The sequence below is a fragment of the Triturus cristatus genome, chromosome 6, assembly GCF_964204655.1.
Source record: "Triturus cristatus chromosome 6, aTriCri1.1, whole genome shotgun sequence".
Lineage (NCBI taxonomy): Eukaryota > Metazoa > Chordata > Amphibia > Caudata > Salamandridae > Triturus > Triturus cristatus.
Window position 1 is genome coordinate 1,037,850,740 of NC_140589.1, and position 22,970 is coordinate 1,037,873,709.

The following is a 22,970-nucleotide window of genomic DNA, read 5'->3' on the forward strand; positions in this document are numbered from 1 at the left end:
TGCTTCTGTCTGATCCTGCCTGGGCTGAGATAATTCTCCGAAGACGGCCGAAGTGCAGGGGATACATGATTCCAAGGGGATACCAGATATTACACAACACCGGGACTTCTTAGAAACAAGCAGGTACCTGCACTTCTATATCTCCATTTCAAGCACTGAATGTGCCTGATGATAGGTTACGGTCTCCAGGGCATGTTCTACCTCTTGAGAGAGGGTAGAAAATAAATACAGGAAATGGTGGTTTATTGCTCCCCCCAAGCCCCCTACCCCCCTCAATTTCCCTTCGGGTCGACCATCTGACCGCTAAGGGGATCCGCGAAGATTGGCTAAGATGACAGACTGTGCCCAGGCTGACTGCGGCCTTCGGAGGCAGGTATGCAAAGAGCACCTGAAGAGACACTGACCACTGTGCGACCTAATCCCCCTTGTATTCCGTTTTATAAGTCCTAGACACTTACTTCAATCTATCTATTTAGTGAAAACACTTTACTGGTTAAATATTAGATAATGGAGAAAACCTAAAATCTTTTTTAAAAAGCTACGTGAATTGAGAAGTTGTTCTCCTCAAAAAAGAACTGAGGAGTGAAGATTTTTATTCTCAAAATATATTTAGCGAAGAGTAAGAATTAACTGCAGTATAAAACAATGCATATTTTATTTTAACAAGCACCACTGACCTAATGACATAAGAAATATTACTGAAGAAAGATCAGCAGAAGGAATGGGGCCAGCAGGCAAATTTATTGCACTCAATACGATGTCCTATTCTGTTACTTACTTGATACCCGCAGTTTCTTTCTGAAATTAAACTAGTCTTCAGCATCTAAAAAACATACTTGTCATGAACATTCAATCCACAGTCAATTTCAAGAAAATGTCATGCTTCCTACAGAAGTAAGACATCACAAATGTTATTAAGCAACATTAGTGGAACCTTTCAGGGAATTGAATGTCAAGTTAAATCTTACAGGCTGAAAGCTTATATTTTTTCAGAAAAATATATCTTAGATAGACTGTTACCAGACATCCTTCCAGATTTTCAGACTCAGGGCCACAGACTTTTTCATGTGCAGACAAACCTCTGATATTGTTCACACCTGGCGCTTTAAAGTACGTTTTTAGGTCTGGCCTAGAGGCAGCTTTATGTGACGGCCATCCTCATGTAATAAAAGATAATAGAACATTCCATCCATTTGCGCACACTTAGTGGATATTTGGCTCAGCCCTCTATGCATTGGTCTATTCAACAATCTACTACATTGCGCTTCCAGCAACCACATCACAACGTATGCAGCAATGGGTCACATCGCATAAGCAATTGATTCTCTTGCACTGTGATTGATGGCATTTTTCCTGCTCACATATGCACATCCACCTAAGAATAAATACACATACACCAATACTTTTCTTTGCTTATACGTTTCTTGCCATTCTTCATCATTTGTCTTATTTTTAGTCATCCTTTTGCATTCAAACTATGGATGTGCATTACATCCTAATGCACATTTATTAAGGCAGAGGTTTGTGATGAACTAACCCGTCCACTAAACTCTAAATCAGGCCCTATCTCTTCAGTTTACAGGAGTAGTAATAATAATATTTTCCTGTGATGTGCATGAAAACGAAAATGGGCTACTATACCTGTCAAAGTATACCTGCCTGCTTGGAAGCACCCATACTGTGCTTCAAGCAGATTACAGAGGCGGACAACGGTGGACACACTGACCGCACTTCCCCTGTTGTGTTCCCTTAGTATGATGATTAATAGTCAATTAGGTTTGGTGTGCACAGGCTACTCCAGCACCTGCCGTTGTTTGGTGCTAACTGCAACGCAGAGAGATACTGAGCCCAAGAGTGGAGTGGTGCACCACCTTTTGCATGTGAAGAAAGTTGTTTTCAATGAGAATCACAGTCTTTTGGAAGTTGTCTTTAGACAGTCTTTTATTGTGAAAATCCGAATGTAGAAAATTGTCAGCCAACGTGTTTCGTTCATAGCAATGAATTTCTTCAGGGCACAAGTAAACGTGGCATCTGAGTTGTGGTGATCATTTACAGAGCAGCTGTGAGGGCCTCCTTGAGAAGCAGAATCTCTACGTACGAGTGAATAGCAGCCGTCAGCTCTGATGATCACCACAACTCAGACGCCACGTATACTTTTTCCCTGAAGAAGTTCATTGCTATGAACGAAACGCGTTGGCTGACAATTTTCTACATTCGGATTTTCACAATAAAAGACTGTCTAAAGACAACTTCCAAAAGACTGTGATACTCATTGAAAACCAGTTTCTTCACATATAAAAGGTGGTGCACCACTCCACTCTTGGACCCATACTGCGCTATTAAAATTATACATGATGCTTATTTTTTAAATAAAAGTTTCATAGCAACCCTATGACTGACACAATGGGCATCAGCATGTTTTCTTCATTTTTTCTTTTTTCGTATCATGTTTGCAATAGAAATTCCAATTTGACCGGAATCTCTGTGTTGTTTATACCGCATTAAGAGGGGTCTGTATTGCACACTTTTTTGCGCAGAACATTGGGTATAATCGTTTGATGTGTTTCCCTCTTTGATGGCATTACGTGAATTGAGCTATCAGGCTTTCATACAATCTGTAATGGTTTTGCGTGTTGTTTACATAACATGAAACATGAATAGAGCCATCAGGTTTTTTGTACATTCTGTACTGGAATGATATGGTTTGTATATTGTTTGAATAACATGAAACCACCTCACATTTAATTTGTAAAATGTTTTAGTTGTGCAAAGCAAGATATTAATAGTTTTTATATAACCCTCTCCATCTTTATGAGAATTGTGGAAAATATTTTTCTATGTCGTACATTTTGCATGTTCTTTTTATGGGCGATTGGGCACAATATGCAAAAGAGGCCGAGATGAAGACCTGCTGAGGTTGAAATGCGTTGCTGAATAAATAGCATCTAAAAGTGGAGCGCTGTGTGCGGACCTTTCTTGCCTCACTGACCTGAGAGGCGTTTCCTTTATTTATAGAGGGAGCACTGAAAAGTGTGGGGGGGGCTGATTTAATAACACATCATCAAGGCCCAAGTTTCCATCACTGGATACCACCATTGGGGTAAATCAGGATTCTAGCATAATATATTTGTTGTTCTCAAGCAAATTAGAGTTCTTAGGGTCTGAGTCTTCTGCAGAGGTGAGTTTACAGACCTTTGCTGAAGTAGATGTCAGGTTCAAATCGCAAGTGTGTGGATAAGGAGTTCCGGACACTTGAGGGTGAGCGACTAGATTTTTAGGTAGAGAGAGCTTTTACTTCTGAACTGTGTGAGTCATAAGGGATGAGTAGCAGAGTAGCTAGGTATGTAGGTTTGTGATGCCAGTGTGCCTAGTAATTGAAGCAGCAAGTTTCAAATGTTACCCTGTTCACAAGAGGAAGTCAATGTAGCTCTCTTAGGATTGGTGCGATGTAGTCAAATCTGTTTTGCTTTGTGATGAGATGTGCAGGGGAGTGAAGATTGGCTTTTATCAGGGCTAATATGCATGTTAGCAAGACAGTCAAGATTGTATTGCTTGAATCAATCCTGGATATAATCAGGGCATAAGCTGTGCTTCTCAGTGGCACAGTAGGTGTTTTCATTTATTTGATTGATGTAAGTTCGCTTTCCTCTGCTGCCGTAGGAGGGCCAGCATTCAACCAACTTTCTCATTGTGCTCACAGTGAGACCACCTGAAGCTGCCCTGACATCCTTGTCATAGTTTTCCCCCAAACGTGTTGTCTTCACTCTGTGATTTTTGCTGAACTTGTTTTTGTTGGCCTTACTGCTCGTCTTTCCAGATTTTTCCTCCTTAGCAACGAGAACTCCCGAGAGAGTGGGTAGTTCTCCCTGCTTTGAGCAGGTTGGGGGGGCACGTTGGGCCTGACATTCTTGGCATGGTAATCCCCGAAATGTTGCCTTGACTCCCTGATTTTTGCTGAACTTATTTTTGTTGCCTAAAGGACTGTGCACGTCACCCCTGCTAACCAGTGCTAAAGTTATTTTGCTCTTGCCTTTAAACATGGTAAAATTGGGCTACATTTACTGGCACATTTAATTGATTGTAAGTTCCTGGTAAACTGTACTGCAATTACCCAGGGCCTGTACATTAAATGCTACTAGTGGACAGCACCCTCCTTGTGCCACTCACTGAAGTAGCTTTTTAAAACATGTCTCAGGCCTGACACTGCAGTCTGTTGTGCAGTATAATATCACTTTTGCCAAGCCTAAACCTTCCTTATCAATACTTATAAGCCACACTTAAGTAGGCCCTAGAGATTCCTAGGGCATGGTGCATTGTATTTAGAAAGTGGATCATGCACACTTAAGTCGAACATGCCTTGGCAGCGTTTTTCACTGTTGTAAGGCCTATTTCTCTCATTCACTAACACTGGGTTACTTTATCACATTTACGAAGAAATAACTTCAGATGGAGAGCAGATATGAGATATGCTGTTGACAGTCAAATGAATATTAATTTATAATCCTCTTTAATGGTGAAGTAAGATTTTAAGGTAACATTCTAAAAATGAATTTTGGCCTTTTCTTGTCACAACCAACTGTGTCAGTCTGCCAGTGTTCTGGGTCACATGACTGTGAATGACTCTGCTGTTGGGGCTGTGTATTGCTACCAGACAGGAATACAAAAGGGGCTTTGGTGTGGACAGGTTGGGGCATACTGCCAGAGTGGCTGTGGAGGGTCTGCACCCAGTCTCAGTTGCAGAGGGCTTTGCCTACAGCACACACAAAGAAACCTGACACTAGGTCTGTCCTGCTTTTTGTCACCCTAGACACTTTGGAACCTGGAAAGAGCTGACCAGAACCAGTTAGTTTTGAGGGTAGGTCAGGGAATTTGCTACAAAAGAGTCTGGCCCCTGTATAAAAAGAAGACCTTCAGAGCCACTTAGGTGAACACTCCTTGGCATGTGGAAGATTCAGAAGAAGGACTGCCCTACTACTTGAAGGACTGCATTAATGTCTGAAGAAGAAAGTTTGGGTCTGTTTGCCTTGATGCCAGGCTACCCAAAGAGACTCCAAGAGATAGATAGCTGACCTCCAGTGTGAGCATAGGGACACAACAAGCTTCTAGAGGCTTCCCTGCAACTGACCCGCACTAAATGGACCTGTCTGAGTGCTGTTGCTCGCCACTGCTGAAGGGAATCTTGGACGCTTGGCTGTCATCCGTGGGAGATCCTCCTGAAGAAGAAGATGAAAATCCTGAAGTATGGGCTCCTTTTTCAGCGAGACTAGCCCACTCCCTATATCTGTCCCATGCTCCATCATGGTCGGCCTGAATTTATGACTTTCCCTCGGTCCAGCATGACCAGACAACCGCAAGTGGTGTTTTCTGTTTCTTAGTGCTATTTTCACTTAAAACTTTAAAATTCAATATCTCCGGTTCTACTGATTTTTGTCATTCTGGTATCATTTTATTTATGAAAAGTACTCTATTTTTCTAAATTGGTTTGGGATTTTTCCTGTGTTGTGTTTTCACTTTATTGCTGTTTGTGTGCTGCACAAACACTTTACACATTGCCTCTAAGTTAAGCCTGGCCACATTTGTGCAAAGCTACCAGAGGGTTGAACACAGGTTAATTTATTGATTTTTGAGGTTCACCCTGACAAGGATTGTGGTTGTTGCCTGATTAGGGCTTTCAACCCTCATAACTAACAATCCAATTTCTTACAATATGTATTAAGGGAATATTTTGCCTTCTCCAATGAACATCTCATGCCAGTACACTGGCAGTCCCTAGACAGTTCAGTTAATTCTTGTAAATTACTCTCTAGTGTATCCTGTTCCTGTCACACCTTCCAGTTGGTCATTGCAGAGTCTGGCATCATCAGGATCTTTGAGGATGCTTTCAGAGCAGCCCACACAGGTTGAAAGGATATATATATGGGTCATTATTTGTGTCACACTAAAGAAGAATATCCTGAACGGATGTTCTTATCATCAACAGAATGTCTATATCTGCCAGTTTGCATGCACCATGGTGCCTTGAATGTGACATAGGGGCAAGTGCAATTAAATCACAATTAAAGCATAGAGTGGTCTGACATGCTATCCTCAACAGAATATCACATAGTGATACAGATTACAGAAGTCTCTAATGTACAAGGAAGTAGTCAATACATGAACTTATGCCATGCATCAGGATAGAAAAGTTCAATCTTTTTATGTGTGGTAAAGCAGTCTACAGGTATCTGGGGCGTGACTTATTTAGGAGATGTTGGACTTGGCTCTTTTTGCAGAGTCATCCCTAAACGTTTTGCCTTTCTCCTAGCCTTTTTTCTGACATGGTGTTGGTGGTTTTAGGACTCTGGGCACTTTAGCTCTGCTGTCCAGTGTAAAGTGCGTGTGCTCTCTGTGTTACTTATGGTAAGATTGGTCTACACCTGTTTCGCATATTTAATTTACCTGTCAGTCCCTTGTAAAGTGGTATCTCATATACCCAGGGCTGGTAAATTAAATGCTACTGGTGGGCTTGCAGCGCTGATTGCGCCACCCACCAAAGTAGCCTTTCAAACCTATCTCAGGTCTCTGCCATTGCAGGGCCACTACGCGCAGTGTTACTGCCACTGTGACGTGGCACCTAAAGTATGTGCCATGTCTGTGACCTCCCTTTTTACTGCATGTCAGTCACCCCTAAGGTAGGCCCTAGCTAGCACTACGGACAGGGTGCATTGTAGGTATAAGGTAGGACATGTACCTTAACTGTGTGACATGTCCTGGTAGTAACAAACAGCCATTGTGGTTTCTCACTACTGTGAGGCTGCCCTCCCATAGGAATGCATTGTGGATTCCCTGATAAGTTTCAGTGGTAATTACTGTTATGAGAGGAGCAGCGTGGCCAAGTTTTGTATATTTGGAATGGTGATAATAAATGCTGCGCAATGGTGTGCGCAGATTAATTATAAGTATTTTAGAAATGCCACTTTTAGAAGTTGTCATTTCTGTGTGCTATGTGTCTGCCTGCCTGATGTGAATCGCATGTCTGGCTTTTGAGTGACAGGGGCTGGTGAGGTGTTTGTGGCTCCAGGAGGGGCAGGGTGAGTCAGCACTATGCTGAATGGGACATCTGCATTCGGAGTAGTGGGAGGAGTAGTCCCCCGACCCTGAATATGATTGTGCCTGCCCTAGTGAATGCTGGCTCTGCCCCCTGTGGTGTGTCTGATGACGAGCCCTCAGCTGACAAAGGCGAAGAGGAGCCTGGTAAACAAAGTGCTCCAATTCCCCCCTGAACCAGTTTTTGCTGGTTCCCCCAAGCCCTCTGCCAGTGCAGACAAAGCCTAGAGGTAATATAAATATAGGGGCTATGACCCCATGAAAGTGGTGCTTGTTCTTGTGCTGGGGGCTGCTGTTGCTGTGCTCCAGGAGGAACCGCCACGAGGGACTGCCTCCCTGCTGGAGGGCCCTGTGTGCTGGCCGGCCTGGGCCCAACCATGTGCCCCCAGAACATTGCTTTGGATCTAGCACCTTGTGAGCGCTTTGCTTTTAGGACCTGAAGTGCGCTTTGCTTTGTGTTGCTGGGAGGAGCTGGCATCTGCAGCTCTGGGCTGCATCGTGAGCGCCGAGGGAATCCCAGCGTAGGGATTCCCCTGCATTTCGGGATTAAGCGGGAGCCTACCCCGCATTCTCCTTTAATTTTGCAGGGCCCACCCCGCATTGATGATTGATTAACAAGAAGGTACCCACCCCGCATTGCTGCTCCTTCTGCGGGTGCCCAGCTCGCATTTTACCAAGCCGAGTGGGAGCCTACCCTGCTTTATGCATATTTTTGGGCGGGTGCCCACCCCGCTTCTGGTGTTGATTCTAGGCAGGTGCCAACCCCGCAAGTGCTTTATTCTAGGCGGGTGCCCACCCCGCATTTTGCTGGAGGAAGACGGCGACGCACCGGGAACACGACCCGGATGTCAGGCAGAGGTTGCCTGGTCCGGGGCGGAGCTTGTCCCGGAAGGAGCGCGGGAGCCTACCCGCCTCCGTCTAGCTATTCCGGTGCCCCAGGAGACCCGTGGAGTCCGGAGATCTGGGAGCTGAGAAGAGCCCTGCACTGTAGAGGGAGAACAACAGAGTGTGGGACCTGCCGTGGCACATTGTCTGTGCCGGTCCCAGCCACGAAAGAAGACAGAGAGCCCGGTGAGTGGGGCTTCATGTTGGCACATTGTCAGTGCCTATTTTCTGAGCGGACCCGCAAGAGAGCGGGCCACTCCAACGTTGGGCGCAATTTTGTTAAGAGAGCCCCAGAGCGGGGCTCCAGAGCCCCACACCGTTTTTCCTGCGCAGCTGCCCTGCCGTAGTGGGCAGCTGCACCAAGGGGGCACTTTTGTTGTTAGAGAGTCCCAGAGTGGGGCTCAGGTGGCACAGTGGTGCCAGTACAATTGCACACTTTTGATTCTGCTGCAGTGGCAGCCAGCCCTGACATTAGGGACGTAGGGCATTTGAGCCCTCTGAGAAGGCCAGTTTGCCAGGGGGTCAGTGTTAGGTTGGCAGGGCACCAGGCTCTAATGTGATTTATGTGGTGCCTATGATAAATGACCCTGATGTATGCCCTAATGGGATTTGTGCTTATGAGGGTATTGCATACTGTGTTTTTGATTGTGAGGTTTATTGCAAGATGTGTTTTATGCCTAATGTGATGCTGATTGCATAATATGATTTAGGTTGCAGGAAATAATGTTGAGTACAGTATTTTACCAGTAATTACTGGTTGTGTTCTACATTTACTATTTGTGCTTTATGATGGTTCTGACAGTGGCCCAATTGGCCCTATCATGTGTGTATAATCCCCTGTAAATATTGCCTAGTGCCAGTTGGCACAGTGTATATTGTCTGATTACTATTCTAATGTTTTTGGATAATACAAAGGCTATTTTTAGGTCTCGCTGAGCCCAGCGCATGCGCTGGCTCGGAGAGACATTTTGTAAGGGACTTTTCAAAGTGCTACCGCTGGCATAGAGCTACAGTGCACGAGGCGTGCACGTGCTCAAAGCAGCCATATGGCTTTACGTCGCTCTCCCTCAAAGCCTCCTCTCCGCCCCCTTCCCTGCTGCTATTTCACAGGTCGAGCTTCAGTGCCCACAAGACCTGTTGCATTCAATACAAAATGACTTTTACCCAGCCCCTGCCTGCCATCGGTTCACTTCAATGCCGCTCTTCTTGACTGCCTCCAAATTCGTTTGCTCAGCCATGCCTCACTTCCGTTTAAGTCTGAGTAGGCGCACCGGGCAAACACAGTGTACTTACGCTCACGTTCCTGCTCGGTCCTTCAGGAGAACTCTTTTTTAGAAATTGTTTTCTGCCCGTCGCGGACCTCCATCTGCACTTTCACCCGGTCTTCTTTTTAATTGTTGCTTTCTGCCTGCGTTTTTAAACGTCAAGTTTTGAACGTCGAGTTCGTTTAGTGATGATAATTAACTAACTTCCATCTGCACATCCACCCTTCTGCACTGGACCCCTTAGTGTGTACGGCAAAGCAAGCACATTTGTTTATTTAGTGACACTAGGGAGGAGCCTCTTTAAACCTGTGCACAACATTGGTGTAATCATTTTATTAAATAAAAAATAAACGCCGCAATTGGACATGTACTTTTCCGTAAGAAATTGACTGAGGGCTCCTACCAATATGGCAGGGATCCTACATGCCAACCCTCCAGAATAAGGTGGGAGGTTCAGGGCACTTGTCTTTATTTCCTCCTACTTCGTCGTTCTACCCCAGCTGCACCGGAAGAGGCAACACTGCTATGGATGACGTTACCCAGCCGCATATGAGCCATAAACAAGTCTGTCCCACGCACTACAAAAAACACAAGCATTGGCATAGCCAATAGGTCTCGCTTTGGGACCGTATAAGTGTTTAACCATGCAACAGTTAATGTTGTTGCCCCAAGGACATTGTGCTACATAACTAAATACTTATAAGGTCCCAAAAGCGAGACCTATTGGCTGTGCCAATGCTTGTTATATATAACCTTGTGTGGAGTTCCTTTTGTGGTGTGCCTAGTGTGTTGCTGCTGTGTGTGTGTTTCGCAAACGCTTTACACATTACCTCTGGGAAAAGCCTGACTGCTCGTGCCAAGCTACCAAGGGGGTGAGCAGGGGTTATCATCAGTGGGTAACTCCCTTGCCCTGACTAGAGTGGTGGTTACTGCCTGGCTTAGGCGCAAGCCCTCGCCAACCAGAAATCCCGTTTCTAACAGGAGAGGTTTCAATCATCAAGTTCCAATCACCATAGGTAATCACACAAACCTGGTCTAATTCGGTTAGTAATCTAGACCAGAGTGAAAAGAGCAGCACTACTAATGTTGCTTTAAGTGTCTTTAATTTGGAAAACGTGTGTCACACGTCAGCAGCAGTCAAGGTTCACAGAGTCTTGTGAGGAAGCAAATACCTAATGGGGTTGGTTCCACTGCTTTTATTTTTGTATAATTGGTCAAGCAACGTTTTTGTACAAAGGCACATCCATGTGCTGCTGCTGCTCACAACTGATCCCACACAATCGCTCCTCAGTTTCACGGATTCTAAAAATTAGAGGCGCATTTCTTGTATACAGACTATGGGCCTGATTTATACCTTGGCAGACGGGTTACTCCGTCACAATGTTGATGGATATCCTGCTGCCGAAATATAAATCCCATAGAATATAATGGGATTTTTATTTCGGCAGACGGGATATCCATCACCATTGTGATGGGGTAACCCTTCCACAAACGTCTCAATAAGGCCCTAAGTCTGGATTTTTACAGGGACGTCTAATGCCTTCTTCCATTTGAAGCAATGCATCAACCTATTCACATTCACAATGTGAAAGATCACTGGTATGGGTGGAGCCTGATGTACTGCCATGGAATGCATGAGAGCAGTTTGCAGGGGTGAGTGGTGGATAGGGGTGCAAGTGTGCTGTTCCAATAGCACCAACAGTGACAAAAAGCGATGCTGCACTTTGTTGCCCAATCAACCGGAATGTACACAAACAAAATCACAGACTTCTCAGTTTTTCTGGAGGCCCGTGCTGCTAACAAAGCAAAATGCGCATTTCAGCAGCACTGGGGGAGGTTGCTTTTACAGGACGACGTCAATAATTGCAAATGTGTTAGGTACTTTTACAATACCTACATTAAATGTACCAATCAGGTGTATGCCAATTGTACCATGTTTTAGGGAGACAGCACATGCACTTTACCAATGGTTAGCTAGCAAAAAGTGTATAGAAACCTACTGACAGCACAAATAGGGTCAGCAGCATGATGCAAACATCTGGGAGTGCCCGTGCAAAAAGGGCCAAGTTCCGTAGACCACAATAGAATCTGTAGCACTGTTGCAACAATGAAATAGAACAGTTCATATCGTTGATAATGTCCAGTAACCTCTAAATGGGAAAACAGCATTTGCAAAATGGTGTGAACCATGTGCTGCCGTTACAATGCAGGCATTACAACGAATACGTCTTTACCACGCATTCCTTTACCACGCATTTCGTTACAACGACTTGCCTTAGAGAAAGTGGTGTTGGACTTGAAAGTCCAAAGCTTTCCCTACTGTTGCGTAGACTGGTGTTTCAATAGTAAATTATACTGCTCCAAAGTCCTGCACTTTCCCTAAGATATGTAGTTGTAACAATATGCATGGTAAACGATGCGTGGTAAAGACGCATTCGTTGTGAAGACCACCGAGTGCATAAGGGCATGATAAAGGCATGCCTTATTCCAAAATACAACCTCCTAAGTTCCCCAAGACTGAGCAAAAATATCTCAGATGTCAACATTAATATTGAACAAATCTCAAAAAAACAAATCTGCAAAACAATTTTACAATGCACATTGCCAAACTCATAAACCATCCACCTTATCTTCTTGGATGGATCCACTATGGAACATCTGAGTTCCATAATCCCTTAATATTTATAATAACTTTTTTCTTTTTTAATTGCAATGTAAAATAACTGTTTGGAGTACCTACTAACTACTTATAATTGCATAAAGATAATATGAATATAAGATACAATCACCCCACCCCTTTTTCCACCCCTGCGTGCAACTCGTTCAGAAATATATGTTAGCTTGAGAACAAATATGGATAAGATGGGGAAACCTTAAATGAGGGCACAAAGAGCACCAGATAGGATAATGCATGTGTGGTGCAATGGTAAAGAAAATAATCCACATATTTGGGTACAGCTTGTAACCAAATGATGCATGAACATTGCTGGCACATTTGACCAACATGATCAATCTGTTGTATTTAAATTCAAGTTGGTTGGTAGACTATGCAGTGTGCTGATACTGCATGGTGCCACCTAAATAAAGTTGCATGAAAACAACCTTTTTGTTAGGCGATAAGAATGCACAATTTTGACTGGAGCACCAAACACACGTGCCCCATCACTGACAGGTTCATAAAACAGTGCAAGACGTGCCCAAACATTTGAGTTCAATTAGTGGGAAAATTAACCAGTATTGCTTCATGCTTACCGATGCAATTCCTAGCACTGAGAGCATCTCCATGAAAGCCGTCGGCACACAGGTTGCAATGTTGGCCGGACACACCTGGTCGACATGTCTTGCAGGCTCCAGTAACATTGTCACAACACCCAGAGACAGAGAGGTCAAGATTTTCGTTGCAGGGGCACTTCTGGCATGATCCACCTGGTACTGTGGGTTGTCCAAAATAGCCTTCCGCACACCTAAGGGAAAACGTCCAGTCAGTTAGGCAGCCAACCAGAACATCTCTTTCATTTATCTAATTACCTGGCGAAATAGCCAGTGCCTCCCCACTTCCAGTTTACTGTTGGCAACCCAGTTTCAGAAAACTGTTGCTCAGCAGGATCAAAAATATGATTTGAATTTGAAACCTTTGATACTTGTTATTTGCTTTTTTGTCACTGCATTGCTGAGAAGATTAGACATTCTTGCAGAAGCACTAGACATTACATTTGTTTAGTTGAAGAGATGGTACATGGTAGAAGAACAACCATGTCACTACAAAGAAAAATACAAAGACAATCTTCCAGAAGCACTAGAGGTTACATTTTTTTAGCTGAAGAGATGGTACATGGTAGGAGAACAATCATGTCACTACAAAGAAAACTACAAAGACAATCTTCCAGAAGCACTAGAGGTTACATTTTTTTAGCTGAAGAGATGGTACATGGTAGGAGAACAATCATGTCACTGCAAAGACAACTACAAAGACCAACATTTCGTAGAAAATGAACTGGCACAGGCACTGAACTGATGTGTTTGCCTTGAACCCCTGTCTATATAAAATGCCTAAGCATAGCAGCTTGTTTTTGGTGCCCAGTAACAATGCTGATATGCATTTCCAACAAAGCTTTGTCACTCGAAACTGTTCTCGACTAAGAAGCGTTGATGCTGAATTCCATTCTTTCTAGCAGATTAGGCAGTCTAGCAAGATGGAGAATAATTCTAATTATAACATAGAGTCCTTCATCAGTTGCGCTTGAGGGGGAATGCAAGCAAGGTGTAATAATGGAGCATGTGCTGTGTGGAGTTAGAAATAAGTAATGTTTTACTGTCAATTGTATCCTGATAATATAAAAGATGCACTATCCAAATGCGCCACACCTCAAACACAGCAACACCACATTTCCTTCTCATCAAAGTTCTTGGCTTTCAATACCAATGTATTGGGGATCAGGGTTAAAAGGCCCCCTTTGGCCCTCCATGAGGCTGACGGGGTTGCCCTTGTCTGAAAGGAGCGATATCCATTTACGTAAATAGATTCCGTTGCCCATGTCTCTTGTAAAGATGTCTTGTTTCTGCCAGTGTTTTAGCCAATGATCATCGCCCAGTTTATTTATAATACCCACTACGTTCCAAGATGTTACTTTAAGTATGTTAGCTTGCCCCTTTCTAACCTCATTATTTTTAATGGGTACTTGGGTATCGAGCGGTAGAGTGCTCACTATAATAGACCCCTCATTGACCTGTGGGTGTAGTCAGTCGTAGAGTTCCAAACCAGAAAGTGGGACAAATTTATTCTCCAGGAGTAATCCCGGATTTCCCACAATATAAGGCCTCAATGAGTCCTCCCTTAAATAGGGTAGAGGTTCTAAGGCCACAGATGGGAGGGGGCTATAGAAGTGCTCAAGGGGTAATGCTATGATTTGTGTGCCCTTAGGTGGAGCTCTATGTAGTTGGGCTAGGAGATCTCGGTACATAAGAGTTTCTAAAACGTATTACAACACAATCACCCTTCATTGATTTCGGGGATAAACCCATCCACCCCACCCTCCTAGCCACAATGATTTGGCTAGCCACTCGAGCGCCCCCCTGCCAGTACCGGTTGTATAACAAGTCAAACAATGGAGGGATTTGTCCATTGGTTGAGTTGTTGTTTCAACCTGTCCCTCCCTCAAATTTGGTACATTGCCCAGGACCATTACAAGGGAGGTAGCAGCCGGTGGGAGGTGCAGAGACTGGTGTGCGGTGGGCGCCTGCCTCTGTATGTTAGTTTGCTGCCTTAGAGTGTCATCGTTTCCACCCCGATCTTATTGTCTGCAAGTAGGTTAACGTCCTATTAGTGGTACTGGTGGGATGTAAGTGAGAAATATTTATAGGATCCCTCAAGTTTGCAGAATGCTCAGTGGGTTGTCCAGGGGGGTTATGGCCGAGAGGTCGGGCAGTACGATATTGTTTCGTTGGTGGGGTGAGATAAGTAGCCCCCCCACTGTGTTAGTTGCTATAGGACAAGCCCCCACCTTCGAATGAACTAGTGGCCCTATTTCAATGCGTGCATTGGAAAAGGGAGTGATTAGATGTGCCCACACCCTCAATGGTTGAAAGTCTCTCTTCGATTTGGCTTAATTTGAGCTGGAGAGGGTTCAGGAGCACAGTGATCAAAGTCTCGATTCTTTTCCAAAAGTCCTTGCCATTCGCCTGGGAAGACAACGTGGCAGGATCGATAGTCTTCAGAGTAGAGATTAGCCCAAATTCCGGTTCTGGATTCCCTCTTATTTTACCAGATTGAGTCCCTTTCTAAGGCTTTTGTTTTTGCAATCTGCCACCCTTCTTCTTTTGACTGAAGGCACACTATTATCATCTGACTGAGATTTTGCGGCCTGTCCCCTATGTTGGGACTATTAGATGTATTTAGGGGAGAAGACACATGCAGAGCTGATGCCAAGTGTACTACAGGTGAGGTTTGGGGGGGAATTAAAGGGATGGTGTCCGTGATGTGGCTGCCAAGGGAGGAGCGCTTCTGCAAAATCAGGGAGTCCAGAGAGTGCCGGCGCTTCGTTAACTCAATCTCTTTGCTAAGAACAGACTCAGCCCTCATTAGGAAGGCATCAAGTGTTCCAGCTAATCCACACCCCGGGTGTTCGCTTCGGCCCTTGCATTTAAAAATATAGCTTAGGATGTCTAAAAGAATTAGTGAAGAAGAGTAAGAGTGGCACAGTACCTCCAGGACAAATACCTCGTCTTTCCCAGGATCCAGATGTTAGAGGGTGGCCCAGCACAGTCTCCTCCGGGCTGAGACGGGCATGAACGGGTCCGCCCTTGTCCCAGGCTTTTCCCCTGGCCTGGAATTTGCCTGGGAGCGTCCCCGCGTGGGTGCTGCAGGACTCCTGGCGCACTTTATGCGCGATGTGTAATGGCACCGAGGGGCGCAGGGACTGCTGAAACTACGAGTCCCTCAGGAAAGCAGTGGTCCGAGCGGGAGTGCAAAGGTTGCGGCTACTTATCATTTTCTGCCTCTACAAACAAGCAACATTGTTGCTCATTTAATGGCTTATTAGAAACTTAGAATGTTGAGAGCTCAATGAAGGGTTTCCTGGCAAATATTTGCTGATATAGGTCTCCGGATTCAACATTCCAATGTTACTCGTTCTGTTTCTCCCTTTTCAATGTAGAACGTTCTACTTTCAGTGGGTGGAATGCCCCAAAAGCATTGTAGCCCTTTTGCCTCAGGCTATACATGGTGTTGAAGGCCCTCTTCCTCGTTGAAGACCCTTACCTGCGGCTTAGCACTATAATTCAGATCAGGGCAGCAAGTGGCATAGCCCCCAGCAGTGGGATGTAATGTTATAGTAAAGTATTGACCTGTCACTATGAAACCATTTCACAGGACTTTGTCGACTGATCAGATGCTAAGAATTTAGGTACCAGGAGCACCTCCACAATACTAGAAACTCTACATGATTGATAGGGTTCGGTTCCATCTTGAAGAGTAAGCGGTGGACATTTAATACCTCCTTGAAAAGATTAATCTTTACTAATTTTCTGAAGGCCAGAATGGTGCATGAATGTTTCACACTGTAGGCAAAGGTAAGATTTGCCGGTTCGACCTCTTCCTCGGTGCTTTTCCAAAAAAAGTCATGTTATTGTTAGGTCTATGGCTGATACTCTAACTTCCTTTTAGGAAGCACAAGCTCAGCTTGAAAGACTGATAAGTGGGTAGCTCTTTTGTGGGCAGATCCAGGACATTCACGATTTGAGGCAGCAGATCTTTGATCATTTTTCATCTCTTGTTTATTGTAAATAGAAATTGGCTCGGACATCTAGTTAAGAATTCCTCAGTCTTCGGGTACAGCTCTGAAAGCAATGAGAAAACAGCTGTGAAAGGCCTCCCAGACCGCTCTCTTCCCTCAAAATCTCTGCAGACTGTTAACAATTATTTGAACGTCATTCATTGGTGTGAGGGAAAAAGGTACAGATTAATCTACGTCACAAGTTCTCCACTTTCTTAGCAGGGTCGGAGTTAAAAATTTCTGAGGCTAAAGGACTGGAATTGGGCCCTGCTGTTAAAGTGCTCTGGTTACCCAAATTTCTGTTGTGGTGTATTCAGACAAAGGTTACTGTCTTTCATTTAGATTTGAATGTGAATTAATCTGGACGAAATCTCAGCCAATGTTCTTGATTCCCCAGAAATATGTGGGCATCTACATTGTTTATCTGCATACAGTTTAAATTGCAATTGAAGTCTGATGGTCACATGTTGATGCTGAAAGCTTGAACAATATTGTAGATACATGAAGGATGCTACAGCTGATGACATGGATGGGCTTGATCGGATGATGCTGTTTCAACAAGAAGAATAAGAAATAACATCCTGAGCTCACCAGTTTACTTCTAAAGCTGTCTTAAAGAATTTCATGACAACTTTTTTTTTTTTGCAACAGATAGTTCTAGTAGGATTAGGACTTTGAGCTCTTCTAAATCAAGATAACATATCATTGTCCATAGTGAACTGAATGCCTAACAAAAGACAGAAAACCAACTTGTGGTATTTCTGACTATACTTTTCTTCTTGATAATGTAAATGGAATGTGCCTTATTATACAGTCTTTCACCAGAGCAGCTCCTATAACTCAGTTGGAGCTGCCACAGCTTTGTCAGAATGACACTGTATTGCTGTTCTCTTCAAGACTGATAAGTGCCTCTGAAACATTTGACTGAGAACACCAGTTGCAATGAACCATGGGGTGTCTAGAGTGGCACAATGATTTAATCACTTGTAGCAGAAGCGCCGAACGCGCTTCTTTAATTCAAATCATCGCCCGCAGCTTCCTTTTCATTCCCCCGCCTTGAGCGTGTGCCTATGGAGGGAGTAATTCTTCAATTTTCTACTGTCAAAAAGTTTGTTTGGGGAACGCCGAGTGCGGCAGAGGTGACAGAGGCTTTTCCCTCGCCGTGATAGGCGTTTTATCACTCTGGTTGCCACTAATCAGTGTTTTTCATACTGTTGCGCTTTCCTTTTGCCTATGTCCTGATGAAGCCTGACTTAGTGGGCCGAAACAAGCTGACTCCACGAATTGGCGGAGTCCAATTCATACACCCGGATACACACTTTGGACTGTGCAGAGGTTAAAAGTAATCCTCACCGGTGTGTACTGGACTACCTCTCATACGGATTGCTCATTCATTTTTGTGTTTTTAGCAACCGATAAATGAATGTATGGCTAACAAGGAATCATGAATTATTGATGATCGTTTTGTTGTATATGTCTTTTGCCTTTATATCTCTTTAAAAAGATCAAGAATCATTCTGAAAGTCCATTTGGGGTGGTTCGTGAGTGCTTAAAAATATAAAGAAATAAGTCTTGGGACTGAGTATCTATACATAGGGATTATTTTATTGTTTTTCCTACAGAAAAGTGCTTTGATTTATTCCCACATATCAGTCTTGCTTGTTTTCATAGAGTGGCACAGTAGGCAAAAACAATGGTCTAGACTGTAACCCTGAGCAAGAGCAAGTATCTGGTATCAATTCAATTTTTCCTTCCATTACCTTTTTGTTTTTGCAGTAGATGCCTTAATTGCATTGTGTATGCTCAGATGTAGGCCCTGTAGTCACTGTGCCATAGGAGTAAATCTCTATCTCACTGACAAAACCTAAGTAGGTCTAAATGGGTCTGGGGTTGCCTGTGTCCCCATCTGGAGAAGGCCTGGCCCGAAATTTCAGGCAGGACAGCTCCTATTGGAGCAGGACCAAGACTGATTTTCATAATGTGTGTCTCTTTCTAGAATGACACATTGGCAAAAAACAATAGTATGGAATGCGGCCCTGAACAATCTCCAGTGACTCTGATCAGTGCTTAATTTTCAAAGAAAATAAGTGCCAGGGCTCTTGTCAGCCAGTCATTCCCGCATGCACGACCCACTGCCCCTATAAGTGCTGTCAAAGACAATATCAACACAACTAATAACCACCACAAGTTAGGCTTGTATTATACATTAAACATGTCTAACTCTGCCACCCGAGCTATTTGGATGGCAGGTTGTAGTGACAAATTCCGTAGGCGGGGAAGCGTTCAGCTGAGTTTATTAGGAAACAGCTACACAGCAGACAGGAGAGTCGGCGGTACACATCCAGCTCCAACCGCTCTCTAGATCATTTCAAACACAGAGAACCCAGTAACAGAGCATCCAGGCAACCATCAACATTCTAAATAACAAAGCCTGGAATGGAACACAATACAATCTAATACAGTGTAAAGCTACAATGCTAAATGAGATAGGGAAGAGTATAACACAGGTATTAGTCATTTTTAATGTACATAGAATTATTAAAAAACTGTGGTGCTCATAGCAAAACTTGACAACCATCACAACCTTGTGATGGGCTGTTCAAAGTGCCAGTGTTGACAATTAAGTGCTGGTGCCGAGAAATGGAAACCACCAGCTCAAATTAGACACTGGCTCCGATGACTATACTCATTCCTTCCATCACCTTGTTGTTTTTGCATGAATCATGTTGTTGGAAATTGGGTTACTGGTTGAGGGGGTGAAACCCTACTCAAGCAGCAACCACAGTTCTTCTCAGGGGCAAACACAAGCTACCCCTAATTAACCTGTGCTTAATCCCCTGGTAGTTTGGCGCAAAAGAAGTCAGGCTTAACTTAGAGGCAATGTGTAAAGTATTTATGCAGCACTTCGAACTGCAATAAAGTGAAAACACAATGCAAGAAAAATCCCAACCTAATTTTGAATAATAGAGTAAAATGTAATAAATTATTTAAGACAGAACCAACAAATATCCCATTGGTAGAACCTGAGATATGGAATTTGAAAGATTTATGTAAAAACGGTGATAGAAAGCACAACTCACCAACTGTGCTTATCTGGTCCTGCCAGACCAGGACAAAGTCAAGAGTTCAGGCTGACCACGATGGAGCGTGGGCTGGACAGAGGAACCAAGTTAGGTCCACTGAACAAAACACCTTATGCCCTTGGTGCGCGATCTGCATGGCGTTGATTTGTGAGCCTTTGCGTCAACCCGCATCAGTTCTGATGAAACTGTGAGGCTAGACTTTGCAGGACCTAGGGTCACTCTGCCTCAGTCTGGTGAGATTTGTTGCAAAGTTTGGCTGGGCTTTGTGTGGCTTTACATTGGTTCTGATGGAGCTTGTAGTTGAGCAGGAAGGCTTTGCATTGATTCCGATGAGGCTGGTAGTTGTGTGGCAAGGCATTACAGGGATCAGCATTGCGCATCTTCACATTGTCTCCGATAGGGACCACCGCTGGGCTGGCAGATAATTTTATGCCCACTTCCAATGGTTCAGGACTGGAGTGGCACCATTTGTGTTGCAGGACTCCCAGCAGGCAGAGTCAATGTGCAGGGTTCAAGGTGGTTGGAGCCTTTTCTGTCTCTGAGGTTCTGATCAGGAAGCCAGCCAACTAGCCCTTGGATTTACTCTGGTAGTCCTGGGTTCAAGATGCTGATCCTGTGCTTTTCCCTCACACAGCAGGGCAGCAGAGTAGCAGGATTTCTTGAAGCAGAGCGGCAGAGTAGTCCTTCTGAGTCTTCCACAGGTCCAGAGGATTACGGAAGCATATAGTCTGAAGGTCCAATATTTATTACTTGGTGCCAGCTTTGAAGAAGGAGAAGTTTCTAGAGGTTTCCACCCCCAAAGGTGTTTGGAATTTCCTTCCACTCTGCCCTTGCCCCAGCTTGTCTGGGGCACAAAGGACTAGTGTGAACCCCTGTGTGAGTCTCTGTGATGTGCAAGTGGGGTAGGTGACAGCCTCTTATCAAATCAGAGCTGGCCAATCCTTCCAACACCAGTTTCCCCTAAAACTGCCAACTACAATTAGTCCCGTCACCCAGCATACAATAATATGCCAACTTTCTAAAAGTGGTATTTTCAGAATTGTGAAAATTTCCATTCTATAGACACCAAATTCGATATCTAATAATAAATGTAATAAGGTAACTCAGTGTTATCCCAAAGGAGAGGCAGCCCTTGCAGTAGTTTAAAGTGAAGGTAAGAGTTTTTCAATACTAGGACATGTAAAAGTTAAAAATGCATGCCCAACATTTTATATCACTGTACCCTGACCTATGGGCTGTTAGGGGTCTACCCTAGGGGGGACTTCTATGTATTAAAAAGGAAGGTCTAGGCCTGACAAAAGGGTTATTTTTCTATGTCAGAATGGCAGTTTAAACTGCACATGCAGGCCTAAGACATGTTTAAAAGGACTATTATGTTGGTGGTACAATTAGTGCCACAGGCCCACTAGTAGAGTCTAATTTTTAGGCCATGGGTATATGCTGTGCCACTTTACTAGGTACATACAAGTAAATTAAAACTGCCCACAGTACAAGCTCACATTGAGAAAAGGGAGTTTTTACACATCCCTGCACCATGTGGCAGGCACCTCACGGTGAAGCCTCAACTGGATGGCCGGGGGAGAAGGTGGCCCTGCTACGGGCCCCCAAAGACACTTTCCGACAGCAGTTTCTTATCGGATAAGCCGACATGGAACTTCTGGTAGAAAGTGCCATCATAATCCTGATGGTGGAAATGCCTTCCTAAAGGGATTATGTGGCCTTTCCAACTGGCCGACAGGCTCAAGGAGCACTTCGGAACCCAGTTGGTTTCCCTGGCCAGTTTACACTCCAACCGGCAACATTATAATTCGGCAGTCGGAATGTATACCTACTATGTTGGTCGGAAAGCCTCCGATGAGCAGTCGGAGACTTTCAAACCTACATCGTAATCATGCCCAAACTGTCATATCTCGACCCCATCCATATACATGAAAAGCACACTATGCCCCTCAGGAGGTGTGAGGTAGAGTAGGGCCAAATCTATCTTCCTAACCGCCAAAAGCAAGAAACATAAAGACACTGAAAAAGGCATCCTCTTTGCCATTTCCAAGAAATTAGAATTAACTCTCAGAGAACCTAAGACTGACCCCTAATCTGCTTTCATTTTGAAAGGCCAAATGATCACATCTTTTCAAATTACACTTGTCAATCTAGATACTACTAAAGCTGTGGACATTGTTACTGTACTAGATTGCTGTCAGTGGCTAATGTCACTGTACTTTGGTTAATGTTGAAACCTTTTGTCACACCTGCGACTAGGTGTGCACTAAATAATTAACTTCTAAAAGTAAATCATAAATAAACATAAACCCTCAACACACCCTTTGTGACAAGCAAATGCGGCTGATACATCTCAATTACCCAAACATATAATATCAGATGGTGCCTTATACAGCAACTGTATTGATTTCAAAACGTCTTTCTCTCCACATGCTTTAGACGGCAGTTCATTGATACCTAATGCCAAACTCAGAAAAAGAGCAAAGTAGGTTTTACCTGTGATTTTGAGCTATGCTGTGGGGTGAGACTCCCACACAGTCTCTTTTCCACTGTAATGCTCTGTGTAAATTGTCTGTGAGCAGCAATCTTCACTGCCTACCTAATGGGCAGGTCCTACATGAAATGTGTTAACGTATTGAGTGAGTAATTAGTCTAAGTCAGCCTATCATCTACACACACGTCGCTCTGTGATATATGGGACTCAATCTAAATTGAATGTTGTTCGGACATAACAATCACTTCGAATGATGTTTCATGCATGCACCGCTGTCCTAAATAAACTGTGATGTATGTGTCAGGTATATTTACCTTTATTTAAGGTGGTTTTACTGTAAAGCTAAATAGAATATACTTACCTTACTTGCATGAGCTCTCCGCCAGCCCTCTTCATCTGTTGGTCTTTTATTGTGTCATTCACTCTTTCCTTCTGCCCACTGAAGCATAGAGCCTGGGCGATAGGTCAGTCTACTTAAGCCGTTGGCTAACATCCGTGTTTGTAACAGCATTCTGCTCTTTAACAAGTGGCACATCCATTCAAAAAGTAGTCCCCTTCAATACCAGAGCCTACTATGGCAATGTGGGCTTTTTTATATTCCCAAGTGCTCGGCTTCTCTCACAGCAATACCGTTTTTCATAAAACATGAGAATACAAAGCGAAATGTCTTGCAGTCAACAGTAGACTTATTGGGTTTGCTAATGATTGTTTCCTTTGTCCTCATATAAAGAGACAGTCACATGTCTATGCTGAGGATTAAAAAGTTATGAATTGAGACCCAGAGCAAGGCTTTGCAGTCAGGAGGGCCATGCCATGAATGCCCACCATAATGGGCGTAACTATTGTCATCTCAAACTAATTTCAGAGGCGGAAGTGCATTCAATTA

At 44.0% G+C, this 22,970-nt stretch overlaps 1 protein-coding gene across 6 annotated transcripts in view; it reads right to left on the reverse strand.

Moving 5' to 3' along the window:
* LAMA2 (laminin subunit alpha 2) overlaps window positions 1-22,970 on the reverse strand; it is a 3,129,796-nt gene that overhangs the window by 1,392,795 nt on the left and 1,714,031 nt on the right. For all 6 annotated transcript variants that reach the window (XM_085611831.1, XM_085611827.1, XM_085611830.1 and 3 more), the window contains one exon: window positions 12,489-12,700. In XM_085611831.1, the coding sequence (XP_085467957.1) occupies window positions 12,489-12,700 (212 nt within the window). The remainder of the gene's footprint in view (window positions 1-12,488; window positions 12,701-22,970) is intronic.